This window comes from Hordeum vulgare, chromosome 7H (genome assembly GCF_904849725.1).
Source record: "Hordeum vulgare subsp. vulgare chromosome 7H, MorexV3_pseudomolecules_assembly, whole genome shotgun sequence".
Classification (NCBI taxonomy): Eukaryota; Viridiplantae; Streptophyta; class Magnoliopsida; order Poales; family Poaceae; genus Hordeum; species Hordeum vulgare.
Window position 1 is genome coordinate 139,176,530 of NC_058524.1, and position 21,262 is coordinate 139,197,791.

Sequence of the window (21,262 nt, forward strand, 5' to 3'; positions counted from 1 at the left end):
GAAAACCCTTGCATTCCTTGCTTTCAAAGTGACCAAGCTATGGCAATCCTTGCATAACATCTAATGTGACCATGGAAATTCGAAAGAGCACCTAGGGCACGCAATGTTTGTGATTGCTTTTAAGATCCGTAAATTTGCTAGCCTTAGAGCATCTCTCGCAGATCCCGTAAAACACCGACCCGCAAAACTCATTTACAGTTTGCGAACAAACGGTTTTGCGGACCAGAGCGGTGTGTGGCCGAGCAAACCCCGCATAGCCGACTCGTAAAACAACATATTACGGGTCGGCTATGAAGAGTTTGTTTGACCGTAACCCGCATCGGTCCGCAAACCGAAAGGGGGCGGCTGGGAGGCTTTCATGGCATCGAAGAATTGTCGGGGAAGATAGACCGGAGCAGGCGGAGGCAGGGCAATGGCGGCAAAGGGGGTGGGAAGCGGGAACGGTCATGCGAAAATTTCCCTCGCGCCAAATCTCGCTGCGGATAGGGGGCGAGCTCGGGTCGGCCTCCCACCCCGTGAGTCTAAATGTCGAGGACGAACTTTTCCGCGTCTCGCAAAAATGATTACAGGTCGCGGACCGATACGGGTTCTAATCGGTTAGCTTTCTTCGTACGGGCCCGTATTTTGATGGTTATTTTACGGATCGGGGCATTATACGGAGTTTGCTAGAGATGCTCTTAGGCATTTAGTCATAATATATTTTATGATCATCCATGCATGCTTTTAACAACGAAAGATGTATGCGCTATCCATCCCATCTCTTGTGCCTTTTTCATTTCACATTTTAATTTCCGTTGATTATAATTTCCGAACCGAAGTCCAAATTAAGTTTCGTTTGCATATTTGTATTCCTTGCAGTAGAACCCGAGAACAAAACCAATCTTGAAATCGTTTTCAAAATTTTAAGAAAAATATATTTCAAATATTGAAAATTGATAGTCGTAATATTAAGATTTCCCAAGTATTACCAAGTTTCATATGTTTTTAGGGTGCTGGGCTTTAAGATTTAGGGTTTAATGTTTAAGTTTTATATTTTTATACTTGCTAAATTTATCATTATTAGTATCAAGTTTTAGTAGTTGAAACTTGCCTGGTCGCCCGATTTGGCTCGCCGCTCAAGGGAAAACCAAGTTTTAAGTCTCACTTTCTGAAACTTGTGATTGTGTCTTTCGCTTATACCAAGTTTCAGCAGTTGAAACTTAACAAATTATTTAAACCTAATCAAAACATATTTAAAATAGATCTTATTTGAAATCCCCGTCAAAAGCAACACCAATCTAACAGAGAAAAATGGCGAAGGATTTGATATATCATCCTTATCTTCGATTTTCTGTCCAAAAAAATACTAGAACAAAACACTAAAAAAAATCGACCGAGAATGACGAGCTCTTGTCGCCTTTTATTTTAGTTAAGAAGAAACAACTGAAGCACACAACCAACAAAGCATGGTACTTGCACTAGACATTACAAATTAAACAAATAGTGAAATGTAAATAAAATAATAGTTGCATACATATGTGAATTTGCACAACACAATAATACAATGGGCTTGATATAAATTCTCCATCAAGCATCTACTTTTTCACGATGGCCCATGATGTGTTTGTTACTCCTCATTCACTTGAATTTTTTTATGAAACTGATTATATGTGCACTAATTTCTTCTGGTTTTTCTTCATTTATGAAATGCCCGACATCTTTCATTACCACCACATCTTCCAATAATGGAACAAACTTCTTGAGGCCACCTTTGTTAATAAAATCATATGCGCCTGCAACATGGTATGACAAATCCACATCGCCGACTATAAACTTGGTTGGTACCTTTATCTCAGCGCCTGTCCATGGTGACGTTAGCTCCCATGTCCTAAACACAGACCAAATATGGTTGTTAGACCAAAACATTCTGTCCAGTTGTCCTACAATCCTTTTCTGCGAAAATATCTTTGGAAAATATATGGTAATTGTATTTCTACGAGTGGAGTGCCACTGATATTGTTAGTTTGATAATTATTAAGACAAGATCACAAATATTGCCGGAGTACAGGGAAAATATAAATATTTGGACATGTAAAATGACAAATATTATGACGAAGTGAACTATAGCTTTTGCTCCATTCTTGGCAAGATGAAGTTTCTTTTGAGACATCCTTACCAAAATCATGGTAATTATCTTTTGGAAATCCATAAAATTTGGGGAAACAGCTTCTCACTCATTTATTTAATTCCGGATTGAGTAATTATTGTTTCTAAAAAAATAAATTTAAATTATTACATATCATATAATAATATTTGTAAATCTAAAATAAATTTTGGAGTTTCAACATATATGCATATGAAAGTATGTAAAATACTCTGAATTTTTTATATACACCCACTTAAAATACTAATTCTGCCTCTCTGTCTCCAAAGAACTCCTATAAATGTAAAAAAATATGCAAAAATCTTGGAATGATATTTTACGTTTGGGTCTTCATATTTAGGTTGGTAATAGTTAAAGCACTCACCCATAGGATAAAAATATCTAGAAAACAAGTCCGAAAGTAGCTTAATTACTTGTTCAGGGCACGGTAATAGTTCAATCCCCCGGTGAAGCCAGACTTGTCAAACTGAGCCGCATAGTACTTGATGTCCTCCTCTGTGATCCAGCTCGGCAAGGGCACTTCATCATCTGGTGAGCCCCACCCGCTCTTGGGGATGAACAGAGGGCCAGGAGTTCGATAAGTGAAAAACTTTCTTAGCACCAGTTCTGTGCCGAGCCGTGCGAATTCTGCTTCAATTACCCCAGGCTCCTGCAAATTAGCACCGTCTCCGTCATGTTGATTTCGCATGCAACTACAACTCCCTCTGTTTCTAAATATGAATCTTTTTAGAGATTTTACTACAGATTACATACGAAGTAAAATGAATGAATCTAACACTCTAAAATATATCTATATATGTCGGTATATAGTCCCTAACAGAATCGTTAAAAAGTCTTATATTTAGTAACGGAGGAAATATATGAATTAAAAAGGAAATGTCTTTAGTTATGGCCAGCCACACTGGAGCAGATGCCGATACCAGACGTGAGTTTCAAACAGTTCTTTACTTCGTCAGGAAACTAGATGAGCATCAAGCAGTTTTATGCAGTAATAGATGGGTGGAAAAAGAAATCAAACCTAACTTGGAGAACAAATGACTTCATCACTGGGTAGTGTTTGAAACAAAACTTATATACAATAAGAAAAAAAAAACTTTTGTTAGCAGCCAGTCCATGTGGCTTGTCTTCCTGAACATCTCGAAGTCTTTTTAGTTTGTCCCAGACTTTTTGACTCTACATTCTAGAATCTAGATAACCTTACAGCGGCACAGAGAAAAAAAGGAATTTAATATCTAAATAACATATTGAATTGAATCCTGCACGAACAGAAATTTACTCCCTCGGTTCACAAGTATACTCTATCTTTTTGATATTTTAATAATGTTAACTGCATATGATCGAAAGCTACTGAATATATAAACATTTAGATCACTATTTTAGTTATTTTAATGTTTTTATATTAGTTTACAAAGAAAGTACATTATATAAAATATAATAGATGTTGTCACCTTGCATCATACGGAAACAATTTTGAAGGAGGTGCATTACATGCATCATTATCTACTTTCGTACACGAAAGATTCCCTTTGAAATTGTATACAAAGTAGATCATAGACAAATTTCTTTGATTTTGAGTCTTGCAACCCAAAAAAACTCCACAGCAAAGAAAATCTAAAATTCATCTGCAGTTTCTTTGAACTAAAGAAGGCATTGACAGTTTTCTAGCATGTGATGTTTATCCGTAATAGACTCAATTGTTAACAAACATTTCCTCACGAAAAAAGTTGTTACTAAAAAACATTTGCGATGGGTATGGCTTCAGGTTTGGTCTGCACAAGGAGTGTAGGTTGTGGTAGTACAACAGTGAACAAAAATCCTTTTACTAAATGTTTGTTCATACGTTGGCATGGTTATCCATCGGACATCATCAAGAGTTTTACATGGCATCTATACATACCTGGATACGGCAGATGTAGTACTCATCCCCGTACAGGGCCTTCAAGCCGTCGACGGGCTTCCTCGCGGGGCTCCGCGGGGTGAAGGGGACGCTCAGGGCGACCAGCGCCTTCACCCTGTCCGGCCGGAACAGGCACAGGCTCCAAGCTATCATGGCGCCCCAATCGTGCGCCACGACGAACACCTGCTTCTCGCCGAGCGAGTCGATGAGCGCGACGAGGTCGCCGACGACGTGCAGCGCGGTGTACTCGTCCGGGCCGCCGGAGGGCGCGTCGGAGCCGCCGTAGCCGCGCATGTCGGGCGCGACGGCGCGGTAGCCCGCCGCGGCCAGCGCGCGCATCTGGTGGCGCCAGGTGTACCACAGCTCCGGGAACCCGTGCAGCAGCAGCACCACGGGCGCGCCGGCCGGGCCGGCCTCCGCGACGTGGAGGCGCACGCCGTTGACGTCGACGCTGCGGTGCGTGATGGCGCCGTCGGGGTCCATTTCTTGGTTTGCGGCCCGCGGTGAGGACGGCGACGGGAGTATGCAGGAGCAGCAGCTGGCGCAGAGCCCGTGGAGGCAGGCCTTGATCATGGATGTGTACGCAGGGCCGCACTACAGTCCTGTGCAGGTGGGGCTCCGGGGTATAGACGCTGTGAGGGCGGCCTGACGAGCGATGTGCAGCTTTTGGAATCGTGCTCCGCGTGGTACCACCACCACCACGAGGTGCTCGACGTGGTTTGGCCGTGGGTACCAATATGTTGGCAATCCTCTGTACATGTATTAGTACGACGATAGGTTTGCCAGTTGTGTTCTAGGAAATTCTTAACTGCCCTCGTAAGCAATGGACAGCTGTGAAGCACCCAGCAATTTTTCTCTCTCATAAAAGCTTGGGTATGGTAAAAAGACAGACTAAACATAATCCAAAGAAAGACTAGAGATGACTGGAAAGAGGTCCCGGCCAAGACGGCAGCAAGCAAGCAGGACAGGTTCAAAGGGCAAAGCTCCAGAGGCAGTTTGATTGCGATCTCGATCCTTCAGTGGGGAGGATCTCGGATTACTAACAGACTAAAAGCATATGGTCCGTGGGATTGGTTATATGAGCAGAGCGAGTGGGAGAAGGTGGGGGGTTGCTTACCAGTTGTGGATTAGTAGCACCGTTGCTAAAGCTAAATTAAGCGACGAGTAAAGCTTCAAGCACGAGGAATGCGGCGCTGCTTTCGCCAAGGCGCGGGCTGTGGCAATATGATTTAGAGGCAGGCTATTTCTATTCAGCGTTCTTTTTTTTTAAACGGTTAAGCAAGGATAAATCATGGTTTTCGTGACCCGTGTTGAGAGACGTGATTTAACACCATGGTCCAGTCGAACCTATGCTTCACGTCATACGATTTAACATTTTTTTACAGATGGATTCGCGTCATGCATATCAAATTCATTCAAAACTTCATGCCATGCATTGTTTAACATATAAATATTTTTTATCATGCATTTTTATTCAATCATGCATCGATCCTTATGAACAGTGTCTAAAAATCAATGGTGTCGAACGTAGGTTCGGCTGAACCATGTTCCAGTAAAACATTTTCAACCCGTGTTCCTTACTGGTCCATCAACGACAATAGAATTCTTAGTTTTCTCTGTTGGGGCAATATAATTTCTTGGCGATGTTTGGGCGGTGATCTTCTAATTCACGTTATCTCGCGGTTCACCGATAACTCATATTGTGGTTGTCTTTCTAGTCGTGGTCATTTTTCAAAAGTAAGGATAAACTTTTCAAATAAAGAGCCCATTGGGTTAGAGCTTATGCAAGACGCATGACGAATGTCTGATCTTAATCATTTACATACAACATTGATCTCCACTCTATCTTGTTGTGTATCTCTTCTAGCATCGTCAGAGGACATGTGGAGGTTTGTCTTTGATGGTTCTCGCAGGATTCGATTGTCATTTGTCTTTCATGGATCCGGTCTTTGTTTGTCTGTGTTCATGTGTTTACAGGTTGAATCCTTCTGGTCTACGCATCTCTCCGTCAGCGGCAGTTGTTGTCCTAGTGTGATGGCTCTATGAAGGCCTTAACACGATGACTTCACAACTATCTATTACAACAAGACTTGCCCGATTCGATGAGAGAGTGGCAACAACGACGAACCTTGGTGTATTGTTTATTTTTTATGTTCTTTATAGTATCTTGACAGTTGATGACTCAAAACAAATCTTGTAAAAAGGAGCTACTAATCTATGGTCTAAATACCATATGAGATCGTATCAAATGTGCAACAACACATACTTGCTAAATACATCACGGAGAGAGACAATATGTAAGCAATAATTAACAAACTCAAATTACTCGTACCATATGACATGATTCACACCCGTGCGTCTCATGCGTCTCAAATGTCCGGTCAAACGGATCCGTCATTAGTTGGTCACAAAACCTGACCCACTTGACGCCTCAAACTAGCATACGAGGGGGTTTCGGCGCCCCACATGTTTAGCCCAAATGTATAACAAATATAGAACGGTCGGGGAACGTCCGAGCGCGTCCATTACGTCGGACCTGACAGACGTGACCCTCCACCAACCCATGGTTGTCTCACAAAAATAAATAATCCGTCCCCTTCTTGAAACCCTAGCTTACTCACTCTCCAATCTCGCTCCATCCCGGCAACATGTCGAGCTCCCACAACCACTCCGACTTCACCATCTTAGGACCTCCCCCCTCTCGCCAGCGTGGGGGTTCCTCTGCAGGGGGCGTCACTCACATGCTGGCTCCCCCGTGCGTCCGACTGCCACCTCTTCCCCGGGCGGCAGTGGGGCCTCGGGTGACAGCATGCTGGTGGCGCCCGCGGAGTTGCCCCGCTCTCCGGCCTCGCCTTCGCTCTTCAATGTCCCCCCTGATGCCCTCTCCGGCTCCTCCCCTCCTGCCCTTGTCTCGGGCTCGGGGCTGGTGCAACCCCTATGCACTCTTGTGATGATGAGTGTGCAAGTGGTGATCGGGGAGATCGGACCGGACGGGCCTGCCCCAGTCTCGTGCACAGGGCTGGTGCCTCCCTTGTCCACTCCTGAGATGACGGATGGGCCGGTGGTGTTCAGGGAGATCGGACCGGACGTGGCGAACGTCCCCCACTCCGTCGAGTCGTCCCCACCCCTCATGATGGCCTCCTCGCCGCCTCCTCTCCTCGTCTCGGACGTGCCTTCCCCTGACCCTCAGCCGGCGTCGCCTGGCCTTCTGCTAACCCCTCCTCTGGTCCTCACCTCCCCCCTCAGCCGGTGGTGCTGCTCGGGGCGGCGACTGTGGAGATGTCCACTCCGATGGCCGTCCACCCTGACCCACCCAGGTCTTCTGCGCTCTCCAGGCGGGTGTGGTCAGTGTCTATCCCGGTGGCTTCCTGCAAGCGCAGCGACGGGATCGACGCCGCTCGCCGAGTCTGCCGCCCGGCCTCATCCATCTCAAAGCTTGTGGAGATGCGGGCTACGTCCAGGAACCTTGAGCCAGGTAATCCAGTGCTTCCTGCTACTACTTCTTCATGTTGTTTCTCCACGCTTGAATCTGTGCCTCTGGGCCGCCTCGCTAAGGTGGCGACCGATTCTGCGATCGTCTTCAGAGGGGAAGTGCCCCCCCTTACAGCAGATTGAGGCCATTAGGGCCCGTGAGCTCCTTGAAGGGAAACTTGCGGAGTCTCGCACCTGCCTTTGTCGTGCCCCTGTCGTTGTCTCCCCCTCCCGCCCGACTGCCACTGGCACAGCCAGGGCTGAGATTCATGGTCGCACGCGTTTCCGCACTGTCGCACTTCGTGCCCAAAGTGCCTCCCTTGTCCTGGGGTCAAGCAGCCCCTCCATGGTTGCCTGATGCGGGCCCTCTTCAGTAACATGCGCGGTTTCGGCCAGGATGGCCGGCGCCATCAACTCATCGAGTACATTCGCGATGAGCGTATTGATATTGTTGTCGTCCAGGAGACAATGTGGATGGACTTCTCCCTGCAAGAGTTGGAGCAACTGAGTGCGCACCTCTTTGGTTGGCACTGGCTCCCTTCTAGTGGGACCTCTGGCCACTCCGGTGGCATCCTTCTAGGTGTGAAGGATGCCACCTTTGATATAGGTAGCATGGACCGGAGTGAGTCCTATGTTACTATGGAGATCTATGAATATGCCATCAACTTCAAGTGGGAGATTGTGGTCGTCTATGGCCCGGTTGACCATCGCCGCCCCGCGGCCTTCCGTGAGGAGCTTCACAGTAAGATCTCCTCTGCCACTCTCTCAGTGGTGGCGGGCGATGACTTCAACCTCATCCGCTGTGTTGAGGACAAGAGTAATTGTCGGGTGAACTTCCCACGCATGCAGCTCTTCCATGACCGCATCTTAGACCTCGTCCTGCGGGAACTCGATCGGGTTGGCGCCAAATTCACCTGGACCAATCGTCAGGCAGACCTGACGATGTTTGTCCTCGACCGGGTCTTTGTGGATCCGGAATGGGACCTCAAATGACCCCTTGCCTCCCTCCGGGCCATAATCCCCATTGGATCAGATCACGGTCCCCTTCTTATCTCCTCGGAGAATGATAGACCTCCTCCTTCGCAGAGATTTAGGTTCGAGACCTTCTAGCTTAACCAGGCCGGCTATGCTGATGTTGTGCGCGCTCGCTGGGCGGTTGCGCATGACTCCCCCCACCACTCTGTCTCCGCCATCGACTCTTGGCAGCTCTGTGCTAACCTAGCCCGCCAGTTTATGAAGGGTTGGGGGCCAACCCGGGCCGCAATCTCCGTGAGCGGAAAAGGAGGCTCCTCGAATCCATCCAGGCCCTTGACCTTCGGGCCGAATCTTTGGGCCTGGCCCCGGACGAATGGATCATCCGCTATGACCTTGAGGACCAGCTGGCGGTGATCTACTCAGATGAGGAGGCTTTCTCGCGCCAACGTGGAACCTAGTGCTGGGTTCTGCGATGCGATGCCAACATCGCCTACTTCCAGGCCATTGCGAATGGAGCTATCATCGCAAGTCCATGCCCCTCCTTTGGGATGGGGAGACCCTTTTCTAGCGCCCCGCAGAGATTCACGCCCATGTAGATGGCTTTTTCAAAGCCCTTTTCTCGTTCTCCCCTCGAGGAGGGCTGTCCCTGGCTCATTCCTTCTGGGATATCCACCAGCGAGTCTCCGACTCGAAGAACGCGGTGCTAACGGATCCATTCTCTCAAGACGAGGTCTGGGCGGCCATCAAGGGTATGAACCCCGCTTTCGCTCCTGGACCGGATGGCCTCCTGGTGAAGTTCTTCCAGGCCTTCTGGGATGTGATCAAGCTGGAGGTGATGGCTCTGTTCGATGAATTCTACGTGGGTTCCGTTGACCTCTCTTGTCTCAAGGCAGGAATCCGGGATAACTTATGTGGATATTACGTTTGCGAGTTCATTCTCGAGACGACCTATGAGACGGGCAGACTTTTGAAAAAACTTGAAGTATGTAAACAGTATTCTCAAATTTATTTTATTACCATCAATTGTGTTGAGTTTTATTCATTGAGATTCACACTTTCTTGTAGATAAGGTTCTCTCTCTTACATGCACACACACATGCGGGTATCCCAACATATAACATGCGGCAGAGATTGCTTACGCTCCGGCGTAACTTTATATCTTTGCTTTTCTGTATATATATAAGGCATGGATTTGCTATCAACACTAGCTGGGGTGGTTGCTATCTGAACCGTTTGTTTGCATCGAGATTCACACTTTTTTGTAGATAAGGTTCTCTCTCACATGCACACACACACATACGCGTATCCCAACATATAACGCGCGACACAGATTGCTTACGCTCCAGCGTAACTTTATATCTTTGCTTATATATATATATATATATATTACCTCACATGTTCCATATACTATCATGCGGTAATATATATATATATATATCATTTTTATTATATTTATATATTATATATAAGATTTTTTTTAAAGTGAGTTACATGAAAAAATTACAAGTTAACCCATAGTTTTTATTATATTTGTGAGATACATATATTTTTGTACGTAAAGAAACATACACAAAATATGATGGCATCAACCGACTGATCTTAGGAATAGATCAACCGCATAACCAGCCGTTGATTAGCATTGATATTGACGGCACGATTCGTGGACCACGACATCGCTTTTTCATCCTAAGACCCGCAAGCTCACTCTAGCCAGCTCTTAGGTATGTGTATGAATGCAAATGTGCAACACCGCGTCCTCACTTTTCATGCGACGAGCCACAGTTGGCCGACATGCAGCACCAGCTTCTGCATGCACCATGCAGCATCGATGTTTATGTCACAGCAAAACACCGACTGAGATCACCATGCACTGGCCATGACTGCAGCGCCGGGTTGCAGCAACAACGCTGCTGCGATTATCCTTTGAAGCATCAGTGGTGCTCCATTGTAACACCGACGATGCAGCGGCGTCCCGGCAATGCTCCATAAAAACACCCGCGATGCAGCGTTGCAGCACATGCAAGGTTCCGCAGCGGCCGGCGATGCTCCATTGAAGCACCCGCGAGGTTCCGGCGGCCCGATGATACTCGCTCGCAACCCCAATGATGCTTCATTGTAGCTCCGACGGCCCGACGAAGCACCATTGCAGCACCCAGGTTCGCTAGGTCATCGTCATGCTTGCCCGACGGCTCATGTGCATGCCATGGTTCGTAGCAGCAGCTCCGTTGGTCCGACGTTACTCCATTGCACTATCGGCAAGGTTTCGACGGCTCGACGATACTCCATCGCAGCATCGATGATGCTCCATTGCAGCTCCAGTGGCCTAGCAAAGCACCATTGCAGCACCATGACTCATGGCGTGGTGGTCATGCGTGCGAGGCGGCAGTGGCCATGGGTCGTAGTGGTAGCTCTGGCGGCCCGACGAAGCTCCAAGGCAGCACCTCGGCTCGTTGCGCGGTGGTCATGCATGCCCGACGACGGTGGCCATGGGACATAGCGGCAGCTCCGGCGGCTCAGCGAAGCTCCATTTCAGAACCTTAGCTCGCTACGCGGTGGTCATGCATGCCCGACGACGATCGCGGGTAGTAGCGGCAGCTCCGGCGGCCTGGCAAGGCTCCATTACAGCCCCCCGGCTCGCTGCGCGACGGTTATGTGTGCCCGGCAACAGTGTCCATGGGTCGTAGCGACGGTGGTCTAAAAGGTGCGGTGAAGACAACACCTTGCTGCAGCAGACTAAGCGTGTGCATAGAGGCTTGGAGAGATGAGATGAGATGGAGCGGGGCCGTACTGGGAGTGAAAGGAAGGAGAGATGAGACGAGATGGCAAAGACGCGTTCAAAAAAGAAGGTAATGGTGTGGATCAGAGCATAAGAAAGATGGAAGAGACACATTAGGATATGTGGCAGCTGAACGAGACAGCCGATTTCTAAGAAATCAGTAGGTTGAATTTTAGAGTTTTCCAAATATGATACATACTATCAAAAAATAGTATATATACTACCTAAGCATTATATTATATACAACATACAAAACGCAAGTGATGGTCACTAGTGGAAAACGGGCCTTTGGCCTGGACCCTTTAGTCCCGGCCTGCCTCTAGGACGGGACTAAAGGCCCGGCCACGTCGCCCCAATTCTCTATGCCTCCCTCGAGGCTTTAGTCCCGGCCCGTAAGGAACCTTTAGTCCCGGTTTGTGCGCCACCTTTAGTCCGGGTTTGTGTCTCAAACCGGGACTAAAGTCCTCTGCCTATATATAGCACAGCCCCCCTCTCCCCTCTTCCTTGCATTTTTCTTGGATGGAGGATTGTGGGTGGGTGCTTGCTCTCCACTTTTTTTGATGCACTAGAGGTGTTTGTTGAAATGTGTGTTAGAGCGATGCCGCTTCAGTTCACCGAACACAACTACGATATGAGATGCCTGAGCCACGCTTAAACCTCTTCCTCTTTATTTCTACTTATTCTAAAAGGTTAGCAACTATATTTCCTCGTTTAGACCGTGTTGTACTAATTTTTAGGATCGTGATTGTATTTGATATACTGTCGTATAACACAGATGAGCCATCCATGGATGTACGGTGATCGACGCAAAGCCGCTTACAGAGAAGGCGTGCATTCTTTTCGAGATGCAGCCGATGCGAACAAGCATGGTGGTGGCTATATGTTTTGTCCATGTGTTGAATGTCGGAATTTACACTTCCTCAAGAGTCATTCAGAGCCACCTGCTTCGGTCCGGTTTTATGTCGGGCTATAATGTTTGGACCAAGCACGGAGAAAGAGGGGTTATGATGGAAGACGACGATGAAGAAGAAGAGAACGATGATGACAACTACCGATCTATGTTCCCTGAGTATGCTGATACCGCAATGGAAGACAATGAAGAAGAAGATCAGGATGAAGAACGGAAACCAGATGAGCCCGCTGATGATCTTGGCCGGGTCATTTCTGATGCACGACGAGGTTGCGACACAGAAAAGGAGAGGTTGCAGTTCGAGCAGATGTTACAGGACCACAACAAATTGTTGTACCCAACTTGTGAAGATGGCCAGAAGAAGCTGGGTAGCACACTGGAATTGCTGAAGTGGAAGGCAGAGACCGGTGTGACTCACTCGTCATTCGAAAAGTTGCTGGTACTGATGAAGAAGATGCTTCCAAGAAAGAACGAATTGCCCGCGAGCACGTACAAAGCAAAGAAGCTTGTCTGCCCTCTAGGATTAGACGTGCAGAAGATACATGCATGCCCTAATGACTGCATCCTCTACCGCGGTGAGAAGTACGAGAATATGGATAAATGCCCGGTATGCACTGCATTGCGGTATAAGATCAGAAAAGATGACCCTGGTGATATTGAGGGCGAGCCACCCAGGAAGAGGGTTCCTGCCAAGGTGATGTGGTATGCTCCTATAATACCACGATTGAAACGTCTGTTCAGAAATAAAGATCATGCGAAGTTGTTGCGATGGCACATGGAAGATCGTATGAAAGACGATAAGTTGAGGCACACCGCTGATGGTCGGCAGTGGAGAAAAATCGAGAGAGAGTTCCCGAGATTTGTAGCTGACGCAAGGAACTTATGGTTAGGTCTGAGTACAGATGACATAAATCCTTTTGGGGAGCAGAGTTGCAGTCACAGCACCTGGCCCGCTACTCTATGTATCTACAACCTTCCTCCTTGGTTGTGCATGAAGCGGAAGTTTATTATGATGCCAGTGCTTATACAAGGTCCAAAGCAACCCGGCAACGATATTGATGTGTACCTAAGGCCATTAGTTGATGAACTTTTACAGCTGTGGGCCGAACCAGGTGTACGTGTGTGGGACGAGCACAAACAAGAGGAATTTGACCTTCGAGCGTTGCTTTTCGTAACCATCAATGATTGGCCTGCTCTTAGTAACATTTCAGGACAGTCAAACAAGGGATACAATGCATGCACGCACTGTTTGGATCAGACAGAAAGTATATATCTCGACAACTGTAGGAAGAATGTGTATCCGTACAATCGTCGTTTTCTTCCGCCCAAGCATCCCTTAAAGAAAAAAGGCAAGCATTTCAATGGCAAGGCAGAACCCCGGGGGAAGCCTGTCATCCGTACTGGTGCTGAAGTATTTGATATGGTCAAAGATTTAAAAGTAATCTTTGGAAAGGGTCCTGGCAGCCAACCTGTTCCTAACGGCCCTGATAAGCGCGTATCCATGTGGAAGAAAAAATCTATATTTTGGGAGCTACCCTACTGGGAAGTCCATGAGGTCCGCTCAGCAATCGACGTGATGCACCTGACGAAGAATCTCTGTGTGAATATTCTAGGCTTCCTGGGCTTGTATGGGAAGTCAAAAGATACACCAAAAGCATGGGAGGACCAGGAACGCCATAAAGGAAGAGATGGCATGCATCGAGGGCAGTTTCAAGGGCGTGCCAGCTACGCTCTTACTAAGGAAGAGAAGGAAATCTTCTTTGAAGTCCTTTTCAGTATCAAGGTCCCGACTGGCTTCTCGTCGAATATAAAGGGAATCGTAAATATGAAAGACAAAAAATTCCAAAACCTAAAGTCTCATGACTGCCACGTGCTTATGACGCAATTGCTTCCGGTTGCATTGAGGGGAATTCTACCAGAAAATGTTCGCCTGGCAATTGTGAAGGTATGTGCATTCCTCAATGCAATTTCTCAGAAGGTAATCGATCGAGAAAGTCTATCAGGGTTACAGATTGATGTGGTCTAATGTCTGGTCAGCTTTGAGTTGTTGTTCCCGCCATCCTTCTTCAATATAATGACACACCTCCTAGTTCACCTAGTCGAAGAGATTAGAATTCTCGGTCCTGTGTTTCTACACAATATGTCCCCCTTCGAGAGGTTCATGGGAGTCTTAAAGAAATATGTTTGTAACCGTGCTAGGCCAGAAGGAAGCATCTCCAAGGGCTATGGAACAGAGGAGGTCATTGAGTTTTGTGTGGACTTTCTTCCTGACCTTAAGCCGATTGGTGTTCCTGAATCTCGGTATGAGGGTAGGCTGAAAGGAAAAGGCACACTAGGAAGGAAAGCAAAAGTATGTATGGACGGGCATTCTTTCTCTCAAGCACACTACACAGTTCTACACAATTCCACCGTGGTGGCTCCGTATATCGTGAGACACAAGAATATTCTACGCTCCGAAAACCCGGGGAAGGCTGACTCTTGGATTAAAGGGGAACACGAGAAGACTTTCGGCAGTTGGTTGCAGACACATCTCATGAATGACGACACCGTTGGAGATGAGATGTACCGTTTGGACAGGCCACCATATTCGACTATATGTACTTTCCAAGGGTATGAGATAAATGGGAATACATTTTACATGGTTGCCCAAGATAAAAAGAGCACCAACCAAAATAGTGGTGTCCGCTTTGATGCAACAGACGAGAATGGGCACTATTTGGAAACATATTACGGGTACATAGAGGAGATATGGGAACTTGACTATGGACCTACTTTTAAGATCCCTTTATTTCGGTGCAAATGGGTGAAGCTGACAGGAGGCGGGGTAGTTGTAGACCAAAAGTACGACATGACAACAGTGGATCTCAACAATCTTGCGTACATGGACGAACCATTTGTCCTAGCCAATGATTTCGCTCAAGTTTTCTATGTGAAGGACATGTCTACATTAACGAGAAAAAGAAATCAGCAAAATAAGATATCGTCCGATGAGCCAAAACGCCACATAGTTCTTTCAGGGAAAAGAAACATCGTGGGAGTAGATGACAAGACACACATGTCAGAAGATTATAATAAGTTTCATGAAATTCCGCCCTTCAAAGTAAAAACTGACCCAAGCATCCTACTGAATGATGAAGATTCTCCATGGCTACGACCCAGAAGAAAACAGAAATAATAGATAGGAATATTGGTGCAATAATGTAATAATGTATTAAACCTTTTATGTAATGCATGTACGGAATGTACTAAATTTCAAACACTTTTCATTTTCATAGTATCCATGTAAGAGATGAGTTCTCGTTCGAAACCCTGATACTTCGAGAGAGATTGTCCGTTTTGTACACGAAGTGCATCCAGTTTTTTTCATATCCCTATCAACTTTTTAACACATTCTATGTGGGTGAAATGATGATAGCATGCCAACTTTCAACATTTTCAGAGTTCCTTTGTAGTGCTTTTCAATTTCAGGGTGAACTAGCTCAAAAAAATAAGTAAATGCACGAAATATACCAAATGAAGTCAGAAATTATTGAAATTTTGTGATGTGCCTTTGAATGGTGCATTTTGCACACACAAAAAGTATGGAGTTCAAATAAGTTCAAAAACATGAAATCCCTTTGTAAGAGATGAGTTCTCGTTCGAAACCCTCATACTTCGAGAGAGATTGTCCGTTTTGTACACGAAGTGCATCCAGTTTTTGTCGTAGCCCTCTCCACTTTTTAACACATGCTATGTGGGTGAAATGATGATAGCATGCCAACTTTCAACATTTTCAGAGTTCATTTGTAGTGCTTTTCAATTTCAGGGTCAACTAGCTCAAAAAATAAATAAGTAAATGCACGAAATATACCAAATGAAGTCAGAAATTGTTGAAATTTTGTGATGTGCCTTTTAATGGTGCATTTTGCACACACAAAAAGTATGGAGTTCAAATAAGTTCAAAAAATGAAATCCCTTTGTAAGAGATGAGTTCTCGTTCGAAACTCTGATACTTCGAGAGAGATTGTCCGTTTTGTACACGAAGTGCATCCAGTTTTTGTCGTAGCCCTCTCAACTTTTTAACACATGCTATGTGGGTGAAATGATGATAGCATGCCAACTTTTAACATTTTCAGAGTTCATTTGTAGTGCTTTTCAATTTCAGGGTCAACTAGCTCAAAAAAATAAGTAAATGCACGAAATATACCAAATGAAGTCAGAAATTGTTGAAATTTTGTGATGTGCCTTTGAATGGTGCATTTTGAACACACAAAAAGTATGGAGTTCAAATAAGTTCAAAAAAATGAAATCCCTTTGTAAGAGATGAGTTCTCGTTCGAAACCCTGATACTTCGAGAGAGATTGTCCGTTTTGTACACGAAGTGCATCCAGTTTTTGTCGTAGCCCTCTAAACTTTTTAACACATGCTATGTGGGTGAAATGATGATAGCATGCCAACTTTTAACATTTTCAGAGTTCATTTGTAGTGCTTTTCAATTTCAGGGTCAACTAGCTCAAAAAAATAAGTAAATGCACGAAATATACCAAATGAAGTCAGAAATTGTTGAAATTTTGTGATGTGCCTTTGAATGGTGCATTTTGCACACACAAAAAGTATGGAGTTCAAATAAGTTCAAAAACATGAAATCCCTTTGTAAGAGATGAGTTCTCGTTCGAAACCCTCATACTTCGAGAGAGATTGTCCGTTTTGTACACGAAGTGCATCCAGTTTTTGTCGTAGCCCTCTCAACTTTTTAACACATGCTATGTGGGTGAAATGATGATAGCATGCCAACTTTCAACATTTTCAGAGTTCATTTGTAGTGCTTTTCAATTTCAGGGTCAACTAGCTCAAAAAAAAATAAGTAAATGCACGAAATATACCAAATGAAGTCAGAAATTGTTGAAATTTTGTGATGTGCCTTTTAATGGTGCATTTTGCACACACAAAAAGTATGGAGTTCAAATAAGTTTAAAAACATGAAATCCCTTTGTAAGAGATGAGTTCTCGTTCGAAACCCTCATACTTCGAGAGAGATTGTCCGTTTTGTACACGAAGTGCATCCAGTTTTTGTCGTAGCCCTCTCAACTTTTTAACACATGCTATGTGGGTGAAATGATGATAGCATGCCAACTTTCAACATTTTTAGAGTTCATTTGTAGTGCTTTTCAATTTCAGGGTCAACTAGCTCAAAAAAATAAGCAAATACACGAAATATACCAAATGAAGTTAGAAATTGTTGAGCACACAAAAAGTATGGAGTTCAAAAAACCATATTATGAAATTAAATATTATCATTGGCGATTCATCTCTATTATGAAATTAAATATATCAAAAAACCATTGCAGAACATATGACCAAATTAATACAAGTTCATCATCACATTAAAGCCAAAGAACAGTAGTGATCAAATGTTATTATTGCAAAAAATAAATACATAAAGTTCTCTCATAAAACAACATACAACTATGTAAAACATTTAAATGCAACAACAAACGCGATCAAAATCGCAACTAAGGCAACTAAGGTATCAATGGCATATTTTCTCATATTCCTAATCTTCAAGCGCATTTCATCCATCTTCAAGCGCATTGCATCCATCTTCAACCGCATCGCATCGATCTTCATCTTGCGATCATCGATGACATCGGCGACATGCAACTCCAGTTCCATATTCTTATCCTCAATTATTTTCAATTTTTTCTTCAAGTATTTGTTTTCTTTTTCAACCAAATTTAACTTCTCGACAAGAATTTTTATGTGGGTTGGAATTTCCGGTTCACATACCTCCTAGATTAAAAAAATATATGTCACATTGGTCGTCATAATTGTCATAAACACTAAATAAAAGAAATAGTTATAAAAGATAATATATACCACATCCGAATCATAGACAGGACGAGGACCGACGGAGGCGGATACCAAAACCATCGCACTATATAATAACAAAAAATAATGAAAGTGAGTAATTTATACAAGTATGTATCTAAATCATACAAGTAAGATTTTTTTGATTTTAAAAAGAAGATAAGAACAAGAGGCTCACCACGGTGGTGCTCGCAGTTGGTGCACGACCAAACCTAGACAAATATTAAGGAAAATGGAGCTTGGAGGTCGAGCTTGGAGAGGAGAAAGCTTAAGTAGAGTGGCTCGGGCATTTCATCGAACACGTCATGTGCATGAACTAGAGTGGCAAGAGCATGGCATGGTCACACTTCAACAACCAAAAAACAGGGGATATGGTGGGCAGGGGCGAGGGTTTATATAGGCAACACTTTAGTCCCGGTTCTTGCCACGCCCCGGGACTAAAGGCCCCTGCTTCCCGCCTTCTGGTCTGCCGAAAAAGGGCCTTTAGTCCCGGGGCGTGGCTCCACCCGGGACTAAAGACCCCCTTTAGTCCCGGTTCTTGCCACGCCCCGGGACTAAAGGCCCCTGCTTCCCGCCTTTTGGTCTGCCCGAAAAAGGGCCTTTAGTCCGGGGTCGTGGCTCCACCTGGGACTAAAGGGGTCTTTAGTCCTGGATCGAGCCCCGAACCGGGACTAAAGATCCACCTGTATAAGCGGGAGTTAGAAAATTTCGAACCCAAATCGTCCATTTCTCTTCTTCTTCCTCTCGTTCTCCTGCCCGGCGCGGCAAGCGACGAACTCGACGATGCCGTCACGCTACCCGCCGTCCTGCCCGCCGCCGCCGTCCTCCTCGCCGCGCGCCGCCCTCCTCGCCGCGCGCCGCCCCATCCTCCTCGCCGCGCGCCGCCGTCCTCCTCGCCGCGCGCCGTCGACACCTCCGGCCGGTAAGCCCCACGCCCCCTCCTCCCCAACACTCCGGCCAGCACAAGCAAAGAAGAAAAAGGAGAAGAAAGGAAGAAAAAAGAGAAGAAAAGAAGAAAAAGGAGAAGAAAGGAAGAAAAATGAGAAGAAAAGAAGAAAAAGGAGAAGAAAGGAAGAAAAAGGAGAAGAAAAGAAGAAAAAGGAGAAGAAAGGAAGAAAAAGGAGAAGAAAGGAAGAAAAATAGAAGAAAGGAAGAAAAAGGAGAAGAAAGGAAAAAAAGGAGAAGAAAAGAAGAAAAAGGAGAAGAAAGGAAGAAAAAGGAGAAGAAAGGAAGAAAAAGGAAGAAAAAGGGAAGGAGAAGAAAAGAAGAAAAAGGAGAAGAAAAGAAGAAAAAGGAGAAGAAAGGAAGAAAAAGGAGAAGAAAGGAAGAAAAAGGGAAGGAGAAGAAAAGAAGAAAAAGGAGAAGAAAGGAAGAAAAAGGGAAGAAAGGAAGAAAAAGGGGAAGAAAGGAAGAAAAAGGAGAATAAGAAGAGGAGGATAAGAAAAGAAAAAAAAGGAGAATAAGAAGAGGAGGAGAGGAGAAGAAGAGGATAAATAGAAGAAGAGGAGAGGAGAAGTAGTAGAAGAAGAGGAGAAGTAGAAGTAGAAGAAGAAGTAGAAGAAGAGGAGAAATAGAAGAAGAGGAACAAGATGAAGAAATATTTTTTTGTCATTTAATTTTGCTATTGTATAGTGTATATGCTTAAGTGTTAATAGTGTTTCTTAGATTATTGCTTAATTTTGCTATTGTATATGCTTAAGTGTTAATAGTTTAATTTTTCTATTGTATATGCTTAAGTGTTAATAGTTTATTTTTAGCAAGAAAATTAATAGAACTAGTTTAATTTTGCTATTGTATATGCTTAAGTGTCCGGGACTGGGCTCCGCCCGGCTGGTATTTTAGAGTTTAGGTTCTAGCCAAGACCCGGGACTAAAGGTCCTCCTATATAAAACGAGCCTTCGAAGTTTCCAACCCCTCTTATATAGTTTGTTAGTTTATTAGTTAATCAAATGTCCGTTTTTTGCAGAACTATGGATCCACATATTAGGAACCTCGAAGAGGAAGAACTTCTCGAAGATATAATCAAAGACGGCCTCGACGTTGAACCAGCTGAATCTCCGACGTCATATCTAAACGACTCTGGATATGGAATGGAGGTCGAGCGATACGAAGATGAAGCCGATGGGGCAGGAGATAGGTCCAATGACGGAGAAGGTGATAGCTCCACTGATGGAGAAGCCGGTGGAGAAGCCGGTGAAGAAATAATAAAGTCCGGCGAGGTATACATATGAAGTTCGACAATCACTTGTAATATGTGAAAAATATTGGAGATAGCTCTATATTGTATACATATACATTCATTTGACGAATGTTTCTCCCTCTTAGGCCTCCACATCGAGCAAATCTACGAAACGAGGCCCGACTAGAAAGTTGGATGCACGGACGCATTACACCTTTGAGGTGATAATGCCTACGGGCGAACCCAAGCTTCCTAAGAATGCTGCTGACACATTCAAGAAGCAATGCGGAGTTATCGTTAGGGATCACGTCCCGATCAGCGTTCGGGAGTGGAACAAGCGCAAAGGGGCAGCCGATAGTGACTATGTCGCCGAAAGGTACAAAGATAATCTTTGGAATGATCTCATGTCACATTTCAACCTGCCAGAATGTGAGAATGAAGACGCCACAGACAAACTGAGGGCCAAAGTCAAGCAGTGGACTCTAAAGAAGATGGACGAACTGTTCCGTAGCTCGAAGAAGAAGCTATGGAAAAACTATCTGAAGACAAATAAAGTGCCAGTATTCGAGGGGTATCTAGCCAAGCAGGCGAATCACTGGAAGGAATTTCAAGAGTACAAGGAGTCAGAAGATGCCCAGGCATTATCAGAAAAGAACAAGATAAATGCCGACAAGAAGAAATATCACCACAAGCTGGGGCCAGGGGGCTATGAGACTGCCATCCCAAAGTGGGAAAAGAAAGAGCAAGATCTGATAGATAAAGGCATCGTACCTGAACCACTCCGTGATGAGTGGGAATTGAGAGCAAGAAATTGGTTCCTTGCGCATGGTGGGTCGTACGACGAAACAACAGGGGACCTCATCTGCAATGACAATCTTAGGATACCCAGGGAGAATTGGAAAAGGATAGTGAAAGAAATTAAGGAGGGACAAAGAAAGTTCACTTCAGATAGAGATAAAGATTTGCTCACACTGGTCCTCGGCAATGATGAACAAGGAGGAAGAACGCGAGGCTTCGGTCCATCTTACCCGTGGTGGCTTGGGTTTTCCAAAGACCAAGACACT

At 45.0% G+C, this 21,262-nt stretch overlaps 2 protein-coding genes across 2 annotated transcripts in view; one reads left to right on the plus strand and one right to left on the minus strand.

The window, feature by feature from the left end:
• Positions 1-1,370: 1,370 nt before the first annotated feature.
• On the minus strand, positions 1,371-4,778 carry LOC123411403 (epoxide hydrolase A-like). The gene is made up of 3 exons (XM_045104341.1): positions 4,041-4,778; positions 2,557-2,792; positions 1,371-1,867 (listed from the first exon to the last, which is right to left on the minus strand). Exons 1-3 carry the CDS (start codon positions 4,611-4,613, stop codon positions 1,618-1,620), a joined length of 1,059 nt encoding a protein of 352 aa, XP_044960276.1. The 5' UTR covers positions 4,614-4,778; the 3' UTR covers positions 1,371-1,617.
• Positions 4,779-7,868: 3,090 nt separating this feature from the next.
• Positions 7,869-21,262, plus strand: part of LOC123408497 (aspartyl protease family protein At5g10770-like) — a 20,935-nt gene continuing 7,541 nt past the window's right edge. The window contains exons 1-2 of the mRNA XM_045101593.1: positions 7,869-8,408; positions 9,163-9,408. Coding sequence (XP_044957528.1) covers positions 7,869-8,408; positions 9,163-9,408 — 786 coding nt within the window. The remainder of the gene's footprint in view (positions 8,409-9,162; positions 9,409-21,262) is intronic.

Bases quoted from the DNA above. Each gene is read 5' to 3' on its own strand.
- LOC123411403 (XM_045104341.1), bottom strand. From the start codon at position 4,613: ATGATCAAGGCCTGCCTCCACGGGCTCTGCGCCAGCTGCTGCTCCTGC. The intron at 2,793-4,040 runs GTATGTATAGAT...GCTAATTTGCAG, and splicing joins ACTACATCTGCCGTATCCAG to GAGCCTGGGGTAATTGAAGC. The intron at 1,868-2,556 runs GTAATTAAGCTA...GTCTGTGTTTAG, and splicing joins TATTACCGTGCCCTGAACAA to GACATGGGAGCTAACGTCAC.